Below are 23392 nucleotides of genomic sequence, written 5' to 3' on the forward strand. Positions count from 1 at the left end.
AGCGTTGTGGTTGGTTGAATGTTGACACTGTGATCAGTCGTGTGTGTGTGTGGTTTGAGATCTTGGTATATGAATGTCTTTAATTTTGAGTTCAGGATGAGTTGTATGGTACAAGAAGTCTTTAACACTCAGACAAGGTCTCTGGCATGTGTGAGCACACTGCTTGAGGACTGACAGTCCAGTGGAAATGATAAAGCTTTGAAGACACAAAGTACATCCAAGAAAAAGTAGAAGGCATATTTATTGTACAAAGGCAACACCTCACACTTGGAAGAGCTTGCTGTTTCTACATTCTTATAGACGTTTCTGTTCATCCAGCCACTACCGCCAACAGCACCACGCTGTCATTACATGTTTAGGATGTCGCACAGCGCTTAGGTTTAACAATCATTTCACAAGATGTTAAAACACTTCAGGCAGGGTTGTGTAAAATTCATAAAGGTTGCAGAACAGACACCGGTGCAACCACTGTATGTACAAACTGAGCTTCCAGAAGTGACAAGTACAGATGTCAAAGCTTACAAAAATCACCTATTTACATAAATATTAAGTGTCTGGTATTTTGGGATTCATTGTGAGATATAAACACCTTGATGGACAGATAGGGGTGTCACCAGTTAACCCTGTCAGTCAGCTCTTTAGGTTAACTATGTGCCCCCAAACGACAGTTTGTGTCAAACCATGAACATGCTCTCGCTTTTGACCAAAATAAGTAGAAAACATTACCTGATGTTACCATTTAATCACTCTGTTACCAAATAAACAAAGGTGCTAAAAGTTCCCATGGAAACAAGCACAACGGACTCACATCCACTCTTGAAGGTGTAACAGTGTATATTTAAGTCTACTGGAAAGTGAACTATCAAAATGAAAATTGAAGGATGTTGAGTTTCAGTAGGATCAGTACATTGAAGTTATATAATTAATTTACATTGTGGGAGGGAGGAGGTTTAAGCGTCAATGCATAATCTATATCAAAAGATCTTCAGGGGCAGTAATGTTGACTTTCGATGTATCAGATGTATGATGGTAAAATACAGCATTGGGATGAATTCCATCTCATTTCAGTCCTATTGACAAGAGACATTCAAACATCACAACTGTAACCTTTCAACTGAAATATCACTTCACGCTGGAACTGCCATTCGGTTCATGTTTGTATTCCCTAAAGCCTGCTGGGTTAGGGTTAGGCTGGCTATGTGCATCCCTCCCGTCTAATAGTCTCTCTCAAGTCTGGTTCCTCCTGCAGACTGAGCACTGCTGGCTGCACCAGAAGCTGCCTCTGTTCCATGGAAGTGTGTGTGTGGGGGTGTGTGTGTGGGGGTGTGTGTGTGTGGGGGGGTGTGTGTGTGGGTGTGTGTGTGGGGGGATGTGTGTGTGTGTGTGTGTGGGGGGGGGGTTACCCTGCAGAGGAACACCAGCAGCCCCCTCTCCCCTCCTGCAGAGGAGCACCAGCAGCCCCCTCTCCCCTCCTGCAGTGGGACAGTCGCACTGCTGCTGGAGTTACTGACCACTCAGGAAGGCCAGGTGGCCCTTGGTGCATTTGTTGGCGTAGTGACCTTTCTCTCCACACTGCAGACAGAGAGGCAGGGAGACAGAAGAGTGGTGGGCTCAATGATGCAACATGACTAAATGTAAGAATCTGAATAAGCTCTGTGAGAGAGAGACAGAGAGGGTGAGAGACAGAGAGGGTGAGAGACAGAGAGGGTGAGAGACAGAGAGGGTGAGAGAAAGAGAGGGTGAGAGGCAGAGAAAGGGGGGGGACAGAGAGGGTGAGAGAAAGAGAGGGTGAGAGACAGAGAGAGGGGGGAGACAGAGAGGGTGAGAGACAGAGAGGGTGAGAGACAGAGAGACAGAGCTCATACTGACCTTGTAGCAAGTGACCTGGTCGAGGGGGCGTGGCCCCCTGTTCCCCCCCATGTTGTTGTGGTGCATGTTGCCCCCCATGCTGTAAGGCCGCGGCTGGTAGCCCCCCCCCGTGCCAGGATTGGTCAGCTGGATCAGAGAGAGGGATGAGCGGCCGAGCGACGGCACAGGCTGGGAGAGGATCACACAATGTTGTCATGGAGACGGCTCACTGACGCTAGCGCTTGAGAATGGAAGCGTGCAAACAGAGAACTGAGTAAGAGAGTGTGTGTTACTGGAGTAGCTGTTTACCTTCTGCTGGTTCTGGTTCTGCAGGGGGAGAGGAGGCTGCTCGGACGCTCCAACTGGCAGCTCAAAGCGAGGGCTGGGGACGGACACACACACACACACACACACAGAGAGGCCCTGTTCACAACACTAACATGTTCATTTCGCAGATGCAAATAAAGGTTTGTCAATGATATGTCCCTTGTGTTGTTTTTCACTGCTGCGGTTAGAAGGGTGCCATTTTCACTGCCCAGCGGAGGTGGGTTAGAGGAGGTGGAACTCACTGCCCAGCGGAGGTGGGTTAGAGGAGGTGGAACTCACTGCCCAGTGGAGGTGGGTTAGGGGAGGTGGAACTCACTGCCCAGTGGAGGTGGGTTAGGGGAGGTGGAACTCACTGCCCAGTGGAGGTGGGTTAGGGGAGGTGGAACTCACTGCCCAGTGGAGGTGGGTTAGGGGAGGTGGAACTCACTGCCCAGTGGAGGTGGGTTAGGGGAGGTGGAACTCACTGCCCAGTGGAGGTGGGTTAGGGGAGGTGGAACTCACTGCCCAGTGGAGGTGGGTTAGGGGAGGTGGAACTCACTGCCCAGTGGAGGTGGGTTAGGGGAGGTGGAACACTCACTGCCCAGCGGAGGTGGGTTAGGGGAGGTGGAACACTCACTGCCCAGCGGAGGTGGGTTAGAGGAGGTGGAACACTCACTGCCCAGCGGAGGTGGGTTAGAGGAGGTGGAACACTCACTGCCCAGCGGAGGTGGGTTAGAGGAGGTGGAACACTCACTGCCCAGCGGAGGTGGGTTAGGGGAGGTGGAACACTCACTGCCCAGCGGAGGTGGGTTAGAGGAGGTGGAACACTCACTGCCCAGCGGAGGTGGGTTAGGGGAGGTGGAACTCACTGCCCAGTGGAGGTGGGTTAGGGGAGGTGGAACTCACTGCCCAGCGGAGGTGGGTTAGGGGAGGTGGAACACTCACTGCCCAGCGGAGGTGGGTTAGAGGAGGTGGAACACTCACTGCCCAGCGGAGGTGGGTTAGGGGAGGTGGAACTCACTGCCCAGTGGAGGTGGGTTAGGGGAGGTGGAACTCACTGCCCAGCGGAGGTGGGTTAGAGGAGGTGGAACTCACTGCCCAGTGGAGGTGGGTTAGGGGAGGTGGAACTCACTGCCCAGTGGAGGTGGGTTAGGGGAGGTGGAACACTCACTGCCCAGTGGAGGTGGGTTAGGGGAGGTGGAACTCACTGCCCAGTGGAGGTGGGTTAGGGGAGGTGGAACTCACTGCCCAGCGGAGGTGGGTTAGAGGAGGTGGAACTCACTGCCCAGCGGAGGTGGGTTAGAGGAGGTGGAACACTCACTGCCCAGCGGAGGTGGGTTAGGGGAGGTGGAACTCACTGCCCAGCGGAGGTGGGTTAGAGGAGGTGGAACTCACTGCCCAGTGGAGGTGGGTTAGGGGAGGTGGAACTCACTGCCCAGTGGAGGTGGGTTAGGGGAGGTGGAACACTCACTGCCCAGTGGAGGTGGGTTAGGGGAGGTGGAACTCACTGCCCAGTGGAGGTGGGTTAGGGGAGGTGGAACTCACTGCCCAGCGGAGGTGGGTTAGAGGAGGTGGAACACTCACTGCCCAGCGGAGGTGGGTTAGAGGAGGTGGAACACTCACTGCCCAGCGGAGGTGGGTTAGGGGAGGTGGAACTCACTGCCCAGTGGAGGTGGGTTAGGGGAACACTCACTGCAGTGGAGGTGGGTTAGGGGAGGTGGAACTCACTGCCCAGTGGAGGTGGGTTAGGGGAGGTGGAACTCACTGCCCAGCGGAGGTGGGTTAGAGGAGGTGGAACACTCAGCCCCGGAGGTGGGTTAGAGGAGGTGGGAGGTGGGTTAGGGGAGGTGGAACTCACTGCCCAGTGGAGGTGGGTTAGGGGAGGTGGAACTCACTGCCCAGTGGAGGTGGGTTAGGGGAGGTGGAACACTCACTGCCCAGTGGAGGTGGGTTAGGGGAGGTGGAACTCACTGCCCAGTGGAGGTGGGTTAGGGGAGGTGGAACTCACTGCCCAGCGGAGGTGGGTTAGAGGAGGTGGAACTCACTGCCCAGCGGAGGTGGGTTAGAGGAGGTGGAACTCACTGCCCAGCGGAGGTGGGTTAGAGGAGGTGGAACACTCACTGCCCAGCGGAGGTGGGTTAGGGGAGGTGGAACTCACTGCCCAGTGGAGGTGGGTTAGGGGAGGTGGAACTCACTGCCCAGTGGAGGTGGGTTAGGGGAGGTGGAACACTCACTGCCCAGTGGAGGTGGGTTAGGGGAGGTGGAACTCACTGCCCAGTGGAGGTGGGTTAGAGGAGGTGGAACACTCACTGCCCAGTGGAGGTGGGTTAGGGGAGGTGGAACACTCACTGCCCAGTGGAGGTGGGTTAGAGGAGGTGGAACACTCACTGCCCAGTGGAGGTGGGTTAGGGGAGGTGGAACACTCACTGCCCAGTGGAGGTGGGTTAGGGGAGGTGGAACTCACTGCCCAGTGGAGGTGGGTTAGGGGAGGTGGAACTCACTGCCCAGCGGAGGTGGGTTAGAGGAGGTGGAACTCACTGCCCAGCGGAGGTGGGTTAGAGGAGGTGGAACTCACTGCCCAGCGGAGGTGGGTTAGAGGAGGTGGAACACTCACTGCCCAGCGGAGGTGGGTTAGGGGAGGTGGAACTCACTGCCCAGTGGAGGTGGGTTAGGGGAGGTGGAACTCACTGCCCAGTGGAGGTGGGTTAGGGGAGGTGGAACACTCACTGCCCAGTGGAGGTGGGTTAGGGGAGGTGGAACTCACTGCCCAGTGGAGGTGGGTTAGAGGAGGTGGAACACTCACTGCCCAGTGGAGGTGGGTTAGGGGAGGTGGAACACTCACTGCCCAGTGGAGGTGGGTTAGAGGAGGTGGAACACTCACTGCCCAGTGGAGGTGGGTTAGGGGAGGTGGAACTCACTGCCCAGCGGAGGTGGGTTAGAGGAGGTGGAACTCACTGCCCAGCGGAGGTGGGTTAGAGGAGGTGGAACTCACTGCCCAGCGGAGGTGGGTTAGAGGAGGTGGAACACTCACTGCCCAGCGGAGGTGGGTTAGGGGAGGTGGAACTCACTGCCCAGTGGAGGTGGGTTAGGGGAGGTGGAACTCACTGCCCAGTGGAGGTGGGTTAGGGGAGGTGGAACACTCACTGCCCAGTGGAGGTGGGTTAGGGGAGGTGGAACTCACTGCCCAGTGGAGGTGGGTTAGAGGAGGTGGAACACTCACTGCCCAGTGGAGGTGGGTTAGGGGAGGTGGAACACTCACTGCCCAGTGGAGGTGGGTTAGAGGAGGTGGAACACTCACTGCCCAGTGGAGGTGGGTTAGGGGAGGTGGAACACTCACTGCCCAGTGGAGGTGGGTTAGGGGAGGTGGAACTCACTGCCCAGTGGAGGTGGGTTAGGGGAGGTGGAACTCACTGCCCAGCGGAGGTGGGTTAGAGGAGGTGGAACTCACTGCCCAGCGGAGGTGGGTTAGAGGAGGTGGAACTCACTGCCCAGCGGAGGTGGGTTAGAGGAGGTGGAACTCACTGCCCAGCGGAGGTGGGTTAGAGGAGGTGGAACACTCACTGCCCAGCGGAGGTGGGTTAGGGGAGGTGGAACTCACTGCCCAGTGGAGGTGGGTTAGGGGAGGTGGAACTCACTGCCCAGTGGAGGTGGGTTAGGGGAGGTGGAACACTCACTGCCCAGTGGAGGTGGGTTAGGGGAGGTGGAACTCACTGCCCAGTGGAGGTGGGTTAGAGGAGGTGGAACACTCACTGCCCAGTGGAGGTGGGTTAGGGGAGGTGGAACACTCACTGCCCAGTGGAGGTGGGTTAGAGGAGGTGGAACACTCACTGCCCAGTGGAGGTGGGTTAGGGGAGGTGGAACACTCACTGCCCAGTGGAGGTGGGTTAGGGGAGGTGGAACTCACTGCCCAGTGGAGGTGGGTTAGGGGAGGTGGAACTCACTGCCCAGCGGAGGTGGGTTAGAGGAGGTGGAACTCACTGCCCAGCGGAGGTGGGTTAGAGGAGGTGGAACTCACTGCCCAGCGGAGGTGGGTTAGAGGAGGTGGAACACTCACTGCCCAGCGGAGGTGGGTTAGGGGAGGTGGAACTCACTGCCCAGTGGAGGTGGGTTAGGGGAGGTGGAACTCACTGCCCAGTGGAGGTGGGTTAGGGGAGGTGGAACACTCACTGCCCAGTGGAGGTGGGTTAGGGGAGGTGGAACTCACTGCCCAGTGGAGGTGGGTTAGAGGAGGTGGAACACTCACTGCCCAGTGGAGGTGGGTTAGGGGAGGTGGAACACTCACTGCCCAGTGGAGGTGGGTTAGAGGAGGTGGAACACTCACTGCCCAGTGGAGGTGGGTTAGGGGAGGTGGAACACTCACTGCCCAGCCCAGTGGAGGTGGGTTAGGGGAGGTGGAACTCACTGCCCAGCGGAGGTGGGTTAGAGGAGGTGGAACTCACTGCCCAGCGGAGGTGGGTTAGAGGAGGTGGAACTCACTGCCCAGCGGAGGTGGGTTAGAGGAGGTGGAACACTCACTGCCCAGCGGAGGTGGGTTAGGGGAGGTGGAACTCACTGCCCAGTGGAGGTGGGTTAGGGGAGGTGGAACTCACTGCCCAGTGGAGGTGGGTTAGGGGAGGTGGAACACTCACTGCCCAGTGGAGGTGGGTTAGGGGAGGTGGAACTCACTGCCCAGTGGAGGTGGGTTAGAGGAGGTGGAACACTCACTGCCCAGTGGAGGTGGGTTAGGGGAGGTGGAACACTCACTGCCCAGTGGAGGTGGGTTAGAGGAGGTGGAACACTCACTGCCCAGTGGAGGTGGGTTAGGGGAGGTGGAACACTCACTGCCCAGTGGAGGTGGGTTAGGGGAGGTGGAACTCACTGCCCAGTGGAGGTGGGTTAGGGGAGGTGGAACTCACTGCCCAGCGGAGGTGGGTTAGAGGAGGTGGAACTCACTGCCCAGCGGAGGTGGGTTAGAGGAGGTGGAACTCACTGCCCAGCGGAGGTGGGTTAGAGGAGGTGGAACACTCACTGCCCAGCGGAGGTGGGTTAGGGGAGGTGGAACTCACTGCCCAGTGGAGGTGGGTTAGGGGAGGTGGAACTCACTGCCCAGTGGAGGTGGGTTAGGGGAGGTGGAACACTCACTGCCCAGTGGAGGTGGGTTAGGGGAGGTGGAACTCACTGCCCAGTGGAGGTGGGTTAGAGGAGGTGGAACACTCACTGCCCAGTGGAGGTGGGTTAGGGGAGGTGGAACACTCACTGCCCAGTGGAGGTGGGTTAGAGGAGGTGGAACACTCACTGCCCAGTGGAGGTGGGTTAGGGGAGGTGGAACACTCACTGCCCAGTGGAGGTGGGTTAGGGGAGGTGGAACACTCACTGCCCAGTGGAGGTGGGTTAGGGGAGGTGGAACTCACTGCCCAGTGGAGGTGGGTTAGGGGAGGTGGAACTCACTGCCCAGCGGAGGTGGGTTAGAGGAGGTGGAACTCACTGCCCAGCGGAGGTGGGTTAGAGGAGGTGGAACTCACTGCCCAGCGGAGGTGGGTTAGAGGAGGTGGAACACTCACTGCCCAGCGGAGGTGGGTTAGGGGAGGTGGAACTCACTGCCCAGTGGAGGTGGGTTAGGGGAGGTGGAACTCACTGCCCAGTGGAGGTGGGTTAGGGGAGGTGGAACACTCACTGCCCAGTGGAGGTGGGTTAGGGGAGGTGGAACTCACTGCCCAGTGGAGGTGGGTTAGAGGAGGTGGAACACTCACTGCCCAGTGGAGGTGGGTTAGGGGAGGTGGAACACTCACTGCCCAGTGGAGGTGGGTTAGAGGAGGTGGAACACTCACTGCCCAGTGGAGGTGGGTTAGGGGAGGTGGAACACTCACTGCCCAGTGGAGGTGGGTTAGGGGAGGTGGAACTCACTGCCCAGTGGAGGTGGGTTAGGGGAGGTGGAACTCACTGCCCAGCGGAGGTGGGTTAGAGGAGGTGGAACTCACTGCCCAGCGGAGGTGGGTTAGAGGAGGTGGAACTCACTGCCCAGCGGAGGTGGGTTAGAGGAGGTGGAACACTCACTGCCCAGCGGAGGTGGGTTAGGGGAGGTGGAACTCACTGCCCAGTGGAGGTGGGTTAGGGGAGGTGGAACTCACTGCCCAGTGGAGGTGGGTTAGGGGAGGTGGAACACTCACTGCCCAGTGGAGGTGGGTTAGGGGAGGTGGAACTCACTGCCCAGTGGAGGTGGGTTAGAGGAGGTGGAACACTCACTGCCCAGTGGAGGTGGGTTAGGGGAGGTGGAACACTCACTGCCCAGTGGAGGTGGGTTAGAGGAGGTGGAACACTCACTGCCCAGTGGAGGTGGGTTAGAGGAGGTGGAACTCACTGCCCAGCGGAGGTGGGTTAGGGGAGGTGGAACACTCACTGCCCAGTGGAGGTGGGTTAGGGGAGGTGGAACTCACTGCCCAGTGGAGGTGGGTTAGAGGAGGTGGAACACTCACTGCCCAGTGGAGGTGGGTTAGGGGAGGTGGAACACTCACTGCCCAGTGGAGGTGGGTTAGAGGAGGTGGAACACTCACTGCCCAGTGGAGGTGGGTTAGGGGAGGTGGAACACTCACTGCCCAGTGGAGGTGGGTTAGGGGAGGTGGAACTCACTGCCCAGTGGAGGTGGGTTAGGGGAGGTGGAACTCACTGCCCAGCGGAGGTGGGTTAGAGGAGGTGGAACTCACTGCCCAGCGGAGGTGGGTTAGAGGAGGTGGAACTCACTGCCCAGCGGAGGTGGGTTAGAGGAGGTGGAACACTCACTGCCCAGCGGAGGTGGGTTAGGGGAGGTGGAACTCACTGCCCAGTGGAGGTGGGTTAGGGGAGGTGGAACTCACTGCCCAGTGGAGGTGGGTTAGAGGAGGTGGAACTCACTGCCCAGTGGAGGTGGGTTAGAGGAGGTGGAACACTCACTGCCCAGTGGAGGTGGGTTAGGGGAGGTGGAACACTCACTGCCCAGTGGAGGTGGGTTAGGGGAGGTGGAACTCACTGCCCAGTGGAGGTGGGTTAGGGGAGGTGGAACACTCACTGCCCAGTGGAGGTGGGTTAGGGGAGGTGGAACTCACTGCCCAGTGGAGGTGGGTTAGAGGAGGTGGAACACTCACTGCCCAGTGGAGGTGGGTTAGAGGAGGTGGAACACTCACTGCCCAGTGGAGGTGGGTTAGAGGAGGTGGAACACTCACTGCCCAGTGGAGGTGGGTTAGAGGAGGTGGAACAGTGGAGGTGGGTTAGGGGAGGTGGAACTCACTGCCCAGTGGAGGTGGGTTAGAGGAGGTGGAACACTCACTGCCCAGTGGAGGTGGGTTAGAGGAGGTGGAACACTCACTGCCCAGTGGAGGTGGGTTAGAGGAGGTGGAACACTCACTGCCCAGTGGAGGTGGGTTAGAGGAGGTGGAACTCACTGCCCAGTGGAGGTGGGTTAGGGGAGGTGGAACACTCACTGCCCAGTGGAGGTGGGTTAGAGGAGGTGGAACTCACTGCCCAGTGGAGGGTTAGAGGAGGTGGAACACTCACTGCCCAGTGGAGGTGGGTTAGAGGAGGTGGAACACTCACTGCCCAGTGGAGGTGGGTTAGAGGAGGTGGAACACTCACTGCCCAGTGGAGGTGGGTTAGGGGAGGTGGAACACTCACTGCCCAGTGGAGGTGGGTTAGAGGAGGTGGAACACTCACTGCCCAGTGGAGGTGGGTTAGAGGAGGTGGAACACTCACTGCCCAGTGGAGGTGGGTTAGAGGAGGTGGAACACTCACTGCCCAGTGGAGGTGGGTTAGAGGAGGTGGAAGTGGAGGTGGGTTAGAGGAGGTGGAACACTCACTGCCCAGTGGAGGTGGGTTAGAGGAGGTGGAACTCACTGCCCAGTGGAGGTGGGTTAGGGGAGGTGGAACACTCACTGCCCAGTGGAGGTGGGTTAGGGGAGGTGGAACTCACTGCCCAGTGGAGGGTTAGAGGAGGTGGAACACTCACTGCCCAGTGGAGGTGGGTTAGAGGAGGTGGAACACTCACTGCCCAGTGGAGGTGGGTTAGAGGAGGTGGAACACTCACTGCCCAGTGGAGGTGGGTTAGAGGAGGTGGAACACTCACTGCCCAGTGGAGGTGGGTTAGAGGAGGTGGAACACTCACTGCCCAGTGGAGGTGGGTTAGAGGAGGTGGAACACTCACTGCCCAGTGGAGGTGGGTTAGGGGAGGTGGAACACTCACTGCCCAGTGGAGGTGGGTTAGAGGAGGTGGAACACTCACTGCCCAGTGGAGGTGGGTTAGGGGAGGTGGAACACTCACTGCCCAGTGGAGGGTTAGGGGAGGTGGAACTCACTGCCCAGTGGAGGTGGGTTAGAGGAGGTGGAACACTCACTGCCCAGTGGAGGTGGGTTAGGGGAGGTGGAACACTCACTGCCCAGTGGAGGTGGGTTAGAGGAGGTGGAACACTCACTGCCCAGTGGAGGTGGGTTAGGGGAGGTGGAACACTCACTGCCCAGTGGAGGTGGGTTAGGGGAGGTGGAACTCACTGCCCAGTGGAGGTGGGTTAGGGGAGGTGGAACTCACTGCCCAGCGGAGGTGGGTTAGAGGAGGTGGAACTCACTGCCCAGCGGAGGTGGGTTAGAGGAGGTGGAACTCACTGCCCAGCGGAGGTGGGTTAGAGGAGGTGGAACACTCACTGCCCAGCGGAGGTGGGTTAGGGGAGGTGGAACTCACTGCCCAGTGGAGGTGGGTTAGGGGAGGTGGAACTCACTGCCCAGTGGAGGTGGGTTAGGGGAGGTGGAACTCACTGCCCAGCGGAGGTGGGTTAGAGGAGGTGGAACTCACTGCCCAGCGGAGGTGGGTTAGAGGAGGTGGAACACTCACTGCCCAGCGGAGGTGGGTTAGGGGAGGTGGAACTCACTGCCCAGTGGAGGTGGGTTAGGGGAGGTGGAACTCACTGCCCAGTGGAGGTGGGTTAGGGGAGGTGGAACACTCACTGCCCAGTGGAGGTGGGTTAGGGGAGGTGGAACTCACTGCCCAGTGGAGGTGGGTTAGAGGAGGTGGAACACTCACTGCCCAGTGGAGGTGGGTTAGGGGAGGTGGAACACTCACTGCCCAGTGGAGGTGGGTTAGAGGAGGTGGAACACTCACTGCCCAGTGGAGGTGGGTTAGGGGAGGTGGAACTCACTGCCCAGCGGAGGTGGGTTAGAGGAGGTGGAACTCACTGCCCAGCGGAGGTGGGTTAGAGGAGGTGGAACTCACTGCCCAGCGGAGGTGGGTTAGAGGAGGTGGAACACTCACTGCCCAGCGGAGGTGGGTTAGGGGAGGTGGAACTCACTGCCCAGTGGAGGTGGGTTAGGGGAGGTGGAACTCACTGCCCAGTGGAGGTGGGTTAGGGGAGGTGGAACACTCACTGCCCAGTGGAGGTGGGTTAGGGGAGGTGGAACTCACTGCCCAGTGGAGGTGGGTTAGAGGAGGTGGAACACTCACTGCCCAGTGGAGGTGGGTTAGGGGAGGTGGAACACTCACTGCCCAGTGGAGGTGGGTTAGAGGAGGTGGAACACTCACTGCCCAGTGGAGGTGGGTTAGGGGAGGTGGAACACTCACTGCCCAGTGGAGGTGGGTTAGGGGAGGTGGAACTCACTGCCCAGTGGAGGTGGGTTAGGGGAGGTGGAACTCACTGCCCAGCGGAGGTGGGTTAGAGGAGGTGGAACTCACTGCCCAGCGGAGGTGGGTTAGAGGAGGTGGAACTCACTGCCCAGCGGAGGTGGGTTAGAGGAGGTGGAACACTCACTGCCCAGCGGAGGTGGGTTAGGGGAGGTGGAACTCACTGCCCAGTGGAGGTGGGTTAGGGGAGGTGGAACTCACTGCCCAGTGGAGGTGGGTTAGGGGAGGTGGAACACTCACTGCCCAGTGGAGGTGGGTTAGGGGAGGTGGAACTCACTGCCCAGTGGAGGTGGGTTAGAGGAGGTGGAACACTCACTGCCCAGTGGAGGTGGGTTAGGGGAGGTGGAACACTCACTGCCCAGTGGAGGTGGGTTAGAGGAGGTGGAACACTCACTGCCCAGTGGAGGTGGGTTAGGGGAGGTGGAACACTCACTGCCCAGTGGAGGTGGGTTAGGGGAGGTGGAACACTCACTGCCCAGTGGAGGTGGGTTAGGGGAGGTGGAACTCACTGCCCAGTGGAGGTGGGTTAGGGGAGGTGGAACTCACTGCCCAGCGGAGGTGGGTTAGAGGAGGTGGAACTCACTGCCCAGCGGAGGTGGGTTAGAGGAGGTGGAACTCACTGCCCAGCGGAGGTGGGTTAGAGGAGGTGGAACACTCACTGCCCAGCGGAGGTGGGTTAGGGGAGGTGGAACTCACTGCCCAGTGGAGGTGGGTTAGGGGAGGTGGAACTCACTGCCCAGTGGAGGTGGGTTAGGGGAGGTGGAACACTCACTGCCCAGTGGAGGTGGGTTAGGGGAGGTGGAACTCACTGCCCAGTGGAGGTGGGTTAGAGGAGGTGGAACACTCACTGCCCAGTGGAGGTGGGTTAGGGGAGGTGGAACACTCACTGCCCAGTGGAGGTGGGTTAGAGGAGGTGGAACACTCACTGCCCAGTGGAGGTGGGTTAGGGGAGGTGGAACACTCACTGCCCAGTGGAGGTGGGTTAGGGGAGGTGGAACTCACTGCCCAGTGGAGGTGGGTTAGGGGAGGTGGAACTCACTGCCCAGCGGAGGTGGGTTAGAGGAGGTGGAACTCACTGCCCAGCGGAGGTGGGTTAGAGGAGGTGGAACTCACTGCCCAGCGGAGGTGGGTTAGAGGAGGTGGAACACTCACTGCCCAGCGGAGGTGGGTTAGGGGAGGTGGAACTCACTGCCCAGTGGAGGTGGGTTAGGGGAGGTGGAACTCACTGCCCAGTGGAGGTGGGTTAGGGGAGGTGGAACACTCACTGCCCAGTGGAGGTGGGTTAGGGGAGGTGGAACTCACTGCCCAGTGGAGGTGGGTTAGAGGAGGTGGAACACTCACTGCCCAGTGGAGGTGGGTTAGGGGAGGTGGAACACTCACTGCCCAGTGGAGGTGGGTTAGAGGAGGTGGAACACTCACTGCCCAGTGGAGGTGGGTTAGAGGAGGTGGAACTCACTGCCCAGCGGAGGTGGGTTAGGGGAGGTGGAACACTCACTGCCCAGTGGAGGTGGGTTAGGGGAGGTGGAACTCACTGCCCAGTGGAGGTGGGTTAGAGGAGGTGGAACACTCACTGCCCAGTGGAGGTGGGTTAGGGGAGGTGGAACACTCACTGCCCAGTGGAGGTGGGTTAGAGGAGGTGGAACACTCACTGCCCAGTGGAGGTGGGTTAGGGGAGGTGGAACACTCACTGCCCAGTGGAGGTGGGTTAGGGGAGGTGGAACTCACTGCCCAGTGGAGGTGGGTTAGGGGAGGTGGAACTCACTGCCCAGCGGAGGTGGGTTAGAGGAGGTGGAACTCACTGCCCAGCGGAGGTGGGTTAGAGGAGGTGGAACTCACTGCCCAGCGGAGGTGGGTTAGAGGAGGTGGAACACTCACTGCCCAGCGGAGGTGGGTTAGGGGAGGTGGAACTCACTGCCCAGTGGAGGTGGGTTAGGGGAGGTGGAACTCACTGCCCAGTGGAGGTGGGTTAGAGGAGGTGGAACTCACTGCCCAGTGGAGGTGGGTTAGAGGAGGTGGAACACTCACTGCCCAGTGGAGGTGGGTTAGGGGAGGTGGAACACTCACTGCCCAGTGGAGGTGGGTTAGGGGAGGTGGAACTCACTGCCCAGTGGAGGTGGGTTAGGGGAGGTGGAACACTCACTGCCCAGTGGAGGTGGGTTAGGGGAGGTGGAACTCACTGCCCAGTGGAGGTGGGTTAGAGGAGGTGGAACACTCACTGCCCAGTGGAGGTGGGTTAGAGGAGGTGGAACACTCACTGCCCAGTGGAGGTGGGTTAGAGGAGGTGGAACACTCACTGCCCAGTGGAGGTGGGTTAGAGGAGGTGGAACACTCACTGCCCAGTGGAGGTGGGTTAGAGGAGGTGGAACACTCACTGCCCAGTGGAGGTGGGTTAGAGGAGGTGGAACACTCACTGCCCAGTGGAGGTGGGTTAGAGGAGGTGGAACTCACTGCCCAGTGGAGGTGGGTTAGGGGAGGTGGAACACTCACTGCCCAGTGGAGGTGGGTTAGAGGAGGTGGAACTCACTGCCCAGTGGAGGGTTAGAGGAGGTGGAACACTCACTGCCCAGTGGAGGTGGGTTAGAGGAGGTGGAACACTCACTGCCCAGTGGAGGTGGGTTAGAGGAGGTGGAACACTCACTGCCCAGTGGAGGTGGGTTAGGGGAGGTGGAACACTCACTGCCCAGTGGAGGTGGGTTAGAGGAGGTGGAACACTCACTGCCCAGTGGAGGTGGGTTAGAGGAGGTGGAACACTCACTGCCCAGTGGAGGTGGGTTAGAGGAGGTGGAACACTCACTGCCCAGTGGAGGTGGGTTAGAGGAGGTGGAACACTCACTGCCCAGTGGAGGTGGGTTAGAGGAGGTGGAACTCACTGCCCAGTGGAGGTGGGTTAGGGGAGGTGGAACACTCACTGCCCAGTGGAGGTGGGTTAGGGGAGGTGGAACTCACTGCCCAGTGGAGGGTTAGAGGAGGTGGAACACTCACTGCCCAGTGGAGGTGGGTTAGAGGAGGTGGAACACTCACTGCCCAGTGGAGGTGGGTTAGAGGAGGTGGAACACTCACTGCCCAGTGGAGGTGGGTTAGAGGAGGTGGAACACTCACTGCCCAGTGGAGGTGGGTTAGAGGAGGTGGAACACTCACTGCCCAGTGGAGGTGGGTTAGAGGAGGTGGAACACTCACTGCCCAGTGGAGGTGGGTTAGGGGAGGTGGAACACTCACTGCCCAGTGGAGGTGGGTTAGAGGAGGTGGAACACTCACTGCCCAGTGGAGGTGGGTTAGGGGAGGTGGAACACTCACTGCCCAGTGGAGGGTTAGGGGAGGTGGAACTCACTGCCCAGTGGAGGTGGGTTAGAGGAGGTGGAACACTCACTGCCCAGTGGAGGTGGGTTAGGGGAGGTGGAACACTCACTGCCCAGTGGAGGTGGGTTAGAGGAGGTGGAACACTCACTGCCCAGTGGAGGTGGGTTAGGGGAGGTGGAACACTCACTGCCCAGTGGAGGTGGGTTAGGGGAGGTGGAACTCACTGCCCAGTGGAGGTGGGTTAGGGGAGGTGGAACTCACTGCCCAGCGGAGGTGGGTTAGAGGAGGTGGAACTCACTGCCCAGCGGAGGTGGGTTAGAGGAGGTGGAACTCACTGCCCAGCGGAGGTGGGTTAGAGGAGGTGGAACACTCACTGCCCAGCGGAGGTGGGTTAGGGGAGGTGGAACTCACTGCCCAGTGGAGGTGGGTTAGGGGAGGTGGAACTCACTGCCCAGTGGAGGTGGGTTAGGGGAGGTGGAACACTCACTGCCCAGTGGAGGTGGGTTAGGGGAGGTGGAACTCACTGCCCAGTGGAGGTGGGTTAGAGGAGGTGGAACACTCACTGCCCAGTGGAGGTGGGTTAGGGGAGGTGGAACACTCACTGCCCAGTGGAGGTGGGTTAGAGGAGGTGGAACACTCACTGCCCAGTGGAGGTGGGTTAGAGGAGGTGGAACTCACTGCCCAGCGGAGGTGGGTTAGGGGAGGTGGAACACTCACTGCCCAGTGGAGGTGGGTTAGGGGAGGTGGAACTCACTGCCCAGTGGAGGTGGGTTAGAGGAGGTGGAACACTCACTGCCCAGTGGAGGTGGGTTAGGGGAGGTGGAACACTCACTGCCCAGTGGAGGTGGGTTAGAGGAGGTGGAACACTCACTGCCCAGTGGAGGTGGGTTAGGGGAGGTGGAACACTCACTGCCCAGTGGAGGTGGGTTAGGGGAGGTGGAACTCACTGCCCAGTGGAGGTGGGTTAGGGGAGGTGGAACTCACTGCCCAGCGGAGGTGGGTTAGAGGAGGTGGAACTCACTGCCCAGCGGAGGTGGGTTAGAGGAGGTGGAACTCACTGCCCAGCGGAGGTGGGTTAGAGGAGGTGGAACACTCACTGCCCAGCGGAGGTGGGTTAGGGGAGGTGGAACTCACTGCCCAGTGGAGGTGGGTTAGGGGAGGTGGAACTCACTGCCCAGTGGAGGTGGGTTAGAGGAGGTGGAACTCACTGCCCAGTGCCCAGCGGAGGTGGGTTAGAGGAGGTGGAACTCAAGCACTCACTGCCCGGAGGTGGGTTAGAGGAGGTGGTGGAGGTGGGTTAGGGGAGGTGGACTCACTGCCCAGTGGAGGTGGGTTAGGGGAGGTGGAACTCACTGCCCAGTGGAGGTGGGTTAGGGGAGGTGGAACTCACTGCCCAGTGGAGGTGGGTTAGGGGAGGTGGAACACTCACTGCCCAGTGGAGGTGGGTTAGGGGAGGTGGAACTCACTGCCCAGTGGAGGTGGGTTAGAGGAGGTGGAACACTCACTGCCCAGTGGAGGTGGGTTAGAGGAGGTGGAACACTCACTGCCCAGTGGAGGTGGGTTAGAGGAGGTGGAACACTCACTGCCCAGTGGAGGTGGGTTAGAGGAGGTGGAACACTCACTGCCCAGTGGAGGTGGGTTAGAGGAGGTGGAACACTCACTGCCCAGTGGAGGTGGGTTAGAGGAGGTGGAACTCACTGCCCAGTGGAGGTGGGTTAGGGGAGGTGGAACACTCACTGCCCAGTGGAGGTGGGTTAGAGGAGGTGGAACTCACTGCCCAGTGGAGGGTTAGAGGAGGTGGAACACTCACTGCCCAGTGGAGGTGGGTTAGAGGAGGTGGAACACTCACTGCCCAGTGGAGGTGGGTTAGAGGAGGTGGAACACTCACTGCCCAGTGGAGGTGGGTTAGGGGAGGTGGAACACTCACTGCCCAGTGGAGGTGGGTTAGAGGAGGTGGAACACTCACTGCCCAGTGGAGGTGGGTTAGAGGAGGTGGAACACTCACTGCCCAGTGGAGGTGGGTTAGAGGAGGTGGAACACTCACTGCCCAGTGGAGGTGGGTTAGAGGAGGTGGAACACTCACTGCCCAGTGGAGGTGGGTTAGAGGAGGTGGAACTCACTGCCCAGTGGAGGTGGGTTAGGGGAGGTGGAACACTCACTGCCCAGTGGAGGTGGGTTAGGGGAGGTGGAACTCACTGCCCAGTGGAGGTGGGTTAGAGGAGGTGGAACACTCACTGCCCAGTGGAGGTGGGTTAGAGGAGGTGGAACACTCACTGCCCAGTGGAGGTGGGTTAGAGGAGGTGGAACACTCACTGCCCAGTGGAGGTGGGTTAGAGGAGGTGGAACACTCACTGCCCAGTGGAGGTGGGTTAGAGGAGGTGGAACACTCACTGCCCAGTGGAGGTGGGTTAGAGGAGGTGGAACACTCACTGCCCAGTGGAGGTGGGTTAGGGGAGGTGGAACACTCACTGCCCAGTGGAGGTGGGTTAGAGGAGGTGGAACACTCACTGCCCAGTGGAGGTGGGTTAGGGGAGGTGGAACACTCACTGCCCAGTGGAGGGTTAGGGGAGGTGGAACACTCACTGCCCAGTGGAGGGTTAGGGGAGGTGGAACACTCACTGCCCAGTGGAGGTGGGTTAGGGGAGGTGGAACACTCACTGCCCAGTGGAGGTGGGTTAGAGGAGGTGGACTCACTGCCCACTCACTGCCCAGTGGAGGTGGGTTAGGAGGAGGTGGAACACTCACTGCCCAGTGGAGGTGGGTTAGAGGAGGTGGAACAGTGGAGGTGGAGGTGGGTTAGAGGAGGTGGAACACTCACTGCCCAGTGGAGGTGGGTTAGAGGAGGTGGAACACTCACTGCCCAGTGGAGGTGGGTTAGAGGAGGTGGAACACTCACTGCCCAGTGGAGGTGGGTTAGAGGAGGTGGAACACTCACTGCCCAGTGGAGGTGGGTTAGGGGAGGTGGAACACTCACTGCCCAGTGGAGGTGGGTTAGGGGAGGTGGAACTCACTGCCCAGTGGAGGTGGGTTAGAGGAGGTGGAACACTCACTGCCCAGTGGAGGTGGGTTAGGTGGGGGGAGGTGGAACACTCACTGCCCAGTGGAGGTGGGTTAGGGGAGGTGGAACACTCACTGCCCAGTGGAGGTGGGTTAGAGGAGGTGGAACACTCACTGCCCAGTGGAGGTGGGTTAGGGGAGGTGGAACACTCACTGCCCAGTGGAGGTGGGTTAGGGGAGGTGGAACACTCACTGCCCAGTGGAGGTGGGTTAGAGGAGGTGGAACACTCACTGCCCAGTGGAGGTGGGTTAGAGGAGGTGGAACACTCACTGCCCAGTGGAGGTGGGTTAGAGGAGGTGGAACACTCACTGCCCAGTGGAGGTGGGTTAGGGGAGGTGGAACACTCACTGCCCAGTGGAGGTGGGTTAGGGGAGGTGGAACACTCACTGCCCAGTGGAGGTGGGTTAGAGGAGGTGGAACACTCACTGCCCAGTGGAGGTGGGTTAGGGGAGGTGGAACACTCACTGCCCAGTGGAGGTGGGTTAGGGGAGGTGGAACACTCACTGCCCAGTGGAGGTGGGTTAGGGGAGGTGGAACTCACTGCCCAGTGGAGGTGGGTTAGAGGAGGTGGAACACTCACTGCCCAGTGGAGGTGGGTTAGAGGAGGTGGAACACTCACTGCCCAGTGGAGGTGGGTTAGAGGAGGTGGAACACTCACTGCCCAGTGGAGGTGGGTTAGAGGAGGTGGAACACTCACTGCCCAGTGGAGGTGGGTTAGAGGAGGTGGAACACTCACTGCCCAGTGGAGGTGGGTTAGAGGAGGTGGAACACTCACTGCCCAGTGGAGGTGGGTTAGAGGAGGTGGACACTCACTGCCCAGTGGAGGTGGGTTAGGGGAGGTGGAACACTCACTGCCCAGTGGAGGTGGGTTAGAGGAGGTGGAACTCACTGCCCAGTGGAGGTGGGTTAGAGGAGGTGGAACACTCACTGCCCAGTGGAGGTGGGTTAGAGGAGGTGGAACACTCACTGGTGGGTTAGAGGAGGTGGAACACTCACTGCCCACTCACTGCCCAGTGGAGGTGGGTTAGAGGAGGTGGAACACTCACTGCCCAGTGGAGGTGGGTTAGGGGAGGTGGAACACTCACTGCCCAGTGGAGGTGGGTTAGAGGAGGTGGAACACTCACTGCCCAGTGGAGGTGGGTTAGAGGAGGTGGAACACTCACTGCCCAGTGGAGGTGGGTTAGAGGAGGTGGAACACTCACTGCCCAGTGGAGGTGGGTTAGAGGAGGTGGAACACTCACTGCCCAGTGGAGGTGGGTTAGAGGAGGTGGAACTCACTGCCCAGTGGAGGTGGGTTAGGGGAGGTGGAACACTCACTGCCCAGTGGAGGTGGGTTAGGGGAGGTGGAACTCACTGCCCAGTGGAGGGTTAGAGGAGGTGGAACACTCACTGCCCAGTGGAGGTGGGTTAGAGGAGGTGGAACACTCACTGCCCAGTGGAGGTGGGTTAGAGGAGGTGGAACACTCACTGCCCAGTGGAGGTGGGTTAGAGGAGGTGGAACACTCACTGCCCAGTGGAGGTGGGTTAGAGGAGGTGGAACACTCACTGCCCAGTGGAGGTGGGTTAGAGGAGGTGGAACACTCACTGCCCAGTGGAGGTGGGTTAGGGGAGGTGGAACACTCACTGCCCAGTGGAGGTGGGTTAGAGGAGGTGGAACACTCACTGCCCAGTGGAGGTGGGTTAGGGGAGGTGGAACACTCACTGCCCAGTGGAGGGTTAGGGGAGGTGGAACACTCACTGCCCAGTGGAGGTGGGTTAGAGGAGGTGGAACACTCACTGCCCAGTGGAGGTGGGTTAGAGGAGGTGGAACACTCACTGCCCAGTGGAGGTGGGTTAGGGGAGGTGGAACACTCACTGCCCAGTGGAGGTGGGTTAGAGGAGGTGGAACACTCACTGCCCAGTGGAGGTGGGTTAGGGGAGGTGGAACACTCACTGCCCAGTGGAGGTGGGTTAGGGGAGGTGGAACTCACTGCCCAGTGGAGGTGGGTTAGAGGAGGTGGAACACTCACTGCCCAGTGGAGGTGGGTTAGGGGAGGTGGAACACTCACTGCCCAGTGGAGGTGGGTTAGGGGAGGTGGAACACTCACTGCCCAGTGGAGGTGGGTTAGAGGAGGTGGAACACTCACTGCCCAGTGGAGGTGGGTTAGGGGAGGTGGAACACTCACTGCCCAGTGGAGGTGGGTTAGGGGAGGTGGAACACTCACTGCCCAGTGGAGGTGGGTTAGGGGAGGTGGAACACTCACTGCCCAGTGGAGGTGGGTTAGGGGAGGTGGAACACTCACTGCCCAGTGGAGGTGGGTTAGGGGAGGTGGAACACTCACTGCCCAGTGGAGGTGGGTTAGAGGAGGTGGAACACTCACTGCCCAGTGGAGGTGGGTTAGGGGAGGTGGAACACTCACTGCCCAGTGGAGGTGGGTTAGGGGAGGTGGAACTCACTGCCCAGTGGAGGTGGGTTAGAGGAGGTGGAACACTCACTGCCCAGTGGAGGTGGGTTAGGGGAGGTGGAACACTCACTGCCCAGTGGAGGTGGGTTAGGGGAGGTGGAACACTCACTGCCCAGTGGAGGTGGGTTAGAGGAGGTGGAACACTCACTGCCCAGTGGAGGTGGGTTAGGGGAGGTGGAACACTCACTGCCCAGTGGAGGTGGGTTAGGGGAGGTGGAACACTCACTGCCCAGTGGAGGTGGGTTAGGGGAGGTGGAACACTCACTGCCCAGTGGAGGTGGGTTAGGGGAGGTGGAACACTCACTGCCCAGTGGAGGTGGGTTAGGGGAGGTGGAACACTCACTGCCCAGTGGAGGTGGGTTAGAGGAGGTGGAACACTCACTGCCCAGTGGAGGTGGGTTAGGGGAGGTGGAACACTCACTGCCCAGTGGAGGTGGGTTAGGGGAGGTGGAACTCACTGCCCAGTGGAGGTGGGTTAGAGGAGGTGGAACACTCACTGCCCAGTGGAGGTGGGTTAGGGGAGGTGGAACACTCACTGCCCAGTGGAGGTGGGTTAGGGGAGGTGGAACACTCACTGCCCAGTGGAGGTGGGTTAGAGGAGGTGGAACACTCACTGCCCAGTGGAGGTGGGTTAGGGGAGGTGGAACACTCACTGCCCAGTGGAGGTGGGTTAGGGGAGGTGGAACACTCACTGCCCAGTGGAGGTGGGTTAGGGGAGGTGGAACACTCACTGCCCAGTGGAGGAGGGTTAGGGGAGGTGGAACACTCACTGCATGAATTTACAGGACTTGCCCTCGGGACAGAAGCCCACCAGGTAGTTCCCACAGATGACCCTCCTGGTGTGTCTGTGCCTGCAGTCAGGACCTGCAGGGGCCAGCAAGGGCCACAGGGAGAGACAGCAGACCAAGCAATGAGGAGGAGACTAGCTGAACTCAACTGATACACAGGAAATGAAGTGTGTGTGCGTGTAGGTCAGTGTGTGTGTGTGTGTAGGTCAGTGTGTGTGTGTGTAGGTCAGTGTGTATGTGTCGGTCAGTGTGTGTGTCGGTCAGTGTGTGTGTGTAGGTCAGTGTGTGTGTGTAGGTCAGTGTGTGTGTGTCGGTCAGTGTGTGTGTGTAGGTCAGTGTGTGTGTGTAGGTCAGTGTGTGTGAGTAACACGTGTCATGGTGTCGCTCAGCTTCTTCATGGGACGTACCGTGTTTGCAGAACCCTCGGTCGTACCAGGGGCAGTCCTTGATCTTGGACTCTGGATCAATGTGCAGGAACGGACACTCCTTGTTACTGCATTCACCTGGAGGACCCAGCCCCAGAGACAGACAGGAGATGAGGAGGGGGAACTAGGAACCCCCATCTGGCTGATACCCAAGTGCTGTGTTGGTGTGCATTAGAAACAGGGTAATGCAATGTTGGAAACTCTCCATGAGAATGGATGAGAATACATGGGGAGTACATGGGGAATACATGGGGAATACATGGGGAGTACATGGGGAGTACATGGGGAATACATGGGGAATTTGCCAAACTGCAGGTTAGCCTGTTACAGGGAACTTAAATGCAGTTGAAACCCATCTTGCAGAATAATTTTGGTTAAAACAACCAGTTTCATGCAAACTCTGCAAATTTCTACCCTATACATTTAGAAGGGGACTTTTTTTAGATGTTGTACAAAGGGGGGAACCCCCAAATCTCTGCTGGGTGACTGACCGAACTTGGAGTAGAAGTAGCACTCTGGCATCTTGGTCATGTCGTACTCGTGCAGGAACTCGCACTGGTCTCCTTTCTTGCACAGGCCTCGGAGCCAGTGCTTACAAACCACCGTCTTCTCCCCGCTGATGTGACGAAAGGGGCACATCCCACCTGCGAAAGGGACACATACACGAATCAGCTGGCTGGATCGTGGTACTGTGAGGCTGAGGGGTTCATCGGGTCTCCGGACTGGGGTTTAACAGAGGAAGGGATCGTTTGTCTTGTAATTACTTCTGAAACTTTACCTTTCACGCAGGCTGCTCTCATGAAGAACTCACAGACAGCAGCTCCTGACTCTGAGGAAACGTACAGCACAATATTGGAACGCTTGGAAAGCATTAAAGAAAGGCAAGCCTATACAGAAAATATAAGCTAGGGAACTCGAATAGCTTTAATTATATTAATTTTGTTAACCGTGTTGAATTAGATTCACTGGCCTGTGATGTTTGATGCAGTAGCTAGATGCTCGGTTTGAAATGGCATGCTATGCCTACATCCATGTGTTACTAAGTAACAACACGAGAGACTTACTGTCCATTCCAGGGAACGGTAACGGTTGGGCACCAAGCTGTTGCTCCACAGCGATCTCTAGATCAAACTTAATATGATCTACAGTGGCTAGAAGGTCTTGCATGTTTACTATGTGATTGGGGCTCGAAGTGATATAGAAAAATAAGCTAAACAGCTAGCTAGCTAGGCTAACTATCTGAGCTACAACGATGCCTCGCTATCCGTAATTTCAGCCAGCGGCTTAGCCAAACATAGAAAATCAACTGAACTACTGCTCATACGAGACGTTACAGTAATACAATTTGCAAGCTAACAAAACACAGGATTCATTGCCTGACTAAAACGTGATGAAGTTTGCTCGGTAACTTGTAGCTGCTAGTCTATTATGTTTCTTGAATTAGCAACCTCCAGAATGCGCGCAGGCGCGGTTGAACTTCAACCTTTGGCAAGGCAAATGCAATCAATCAGAATAGCACGATAGAATCTTATTTATACTTCCCCCCTAATAAGTAATTGTATTCGGAAATATTCGTATTGAATGATTACATTTGAATCCAATAATTATGGATT

At 58.5% G+C, this 23392-nt stretch overlaps 1 protein-coding gene across 1 annotated transcript; it reads right to left on the reverse strand.

Moving 5' to 3' along the window:
- Positions 1-1402: 1402 nt before the first annotated feature.
- cpsf4 (cleavage and polyadenylation specific factor 4) lies at positions 1403-23250 on the reverse strand. Its single transcript, XM_047038371.1, has 8 exons — positions 22844-23250; positions 22558-22608; positions 22271-22423; positions 21762-21857; positions 21337-21430; positions 2158-2230; positions 1870-2037; positions 1403-1572 (listed from the first exon to the last, which is right to left on the reverse strand). The coding sequence occupies exons 1-8, from the start codon at positions 22944-22946 to the stop codon at positions 1504-1506; spliced, it is 807 nt and encodes a 268-aa protein (XP_046894327.1). The 5' UTR covers positions 22947-23250; the 3' UTR covers positions 1403-1503.
- Between the last annotated feature and the right edge of the window lie 142 nt (positions 23251-23392).

The sequence above is a fragment of the Hypomesus transpacificus genome, chromosome 17, assembly GCF_021917145.1.
Source record: "Hypomesus transpacificus isolate Combined female chromosome 17, fHypTra1, whole genome shotgun sequence".
Lineage (NCBI taxonomy): Eukaryota > Metazoa > Chordata > Actinopteri > Osmeriformes > Osmeridae > Hypomesus > Hypomesus transpacificus.

Bases quoted from the DNA above. Each gene is read 5' to 3' on its own strand.
- cpsf4 (XM_047038371.1), bottom strand. From the start codon at position 22,946: ATGCAAGACCTTCTAGCCACTGTAGATCATATTAAGTTTGATCTAGAG. The intron at 21,431-21,761 runs GTACGTCCCATG...TGGCCCCTGCAG, and splicing joins CCGAGGGTTCTGCAAACACG to GTCCTGACTGCAGGCACAGA. The intron at 2,038-2,157 runs GTAAACAGCTAC...ATCCTCTCCCAG, and splicing joins AGAACCAGAACCAGCAGAAG to CCTGTGCCGTCGCTCGGCCG.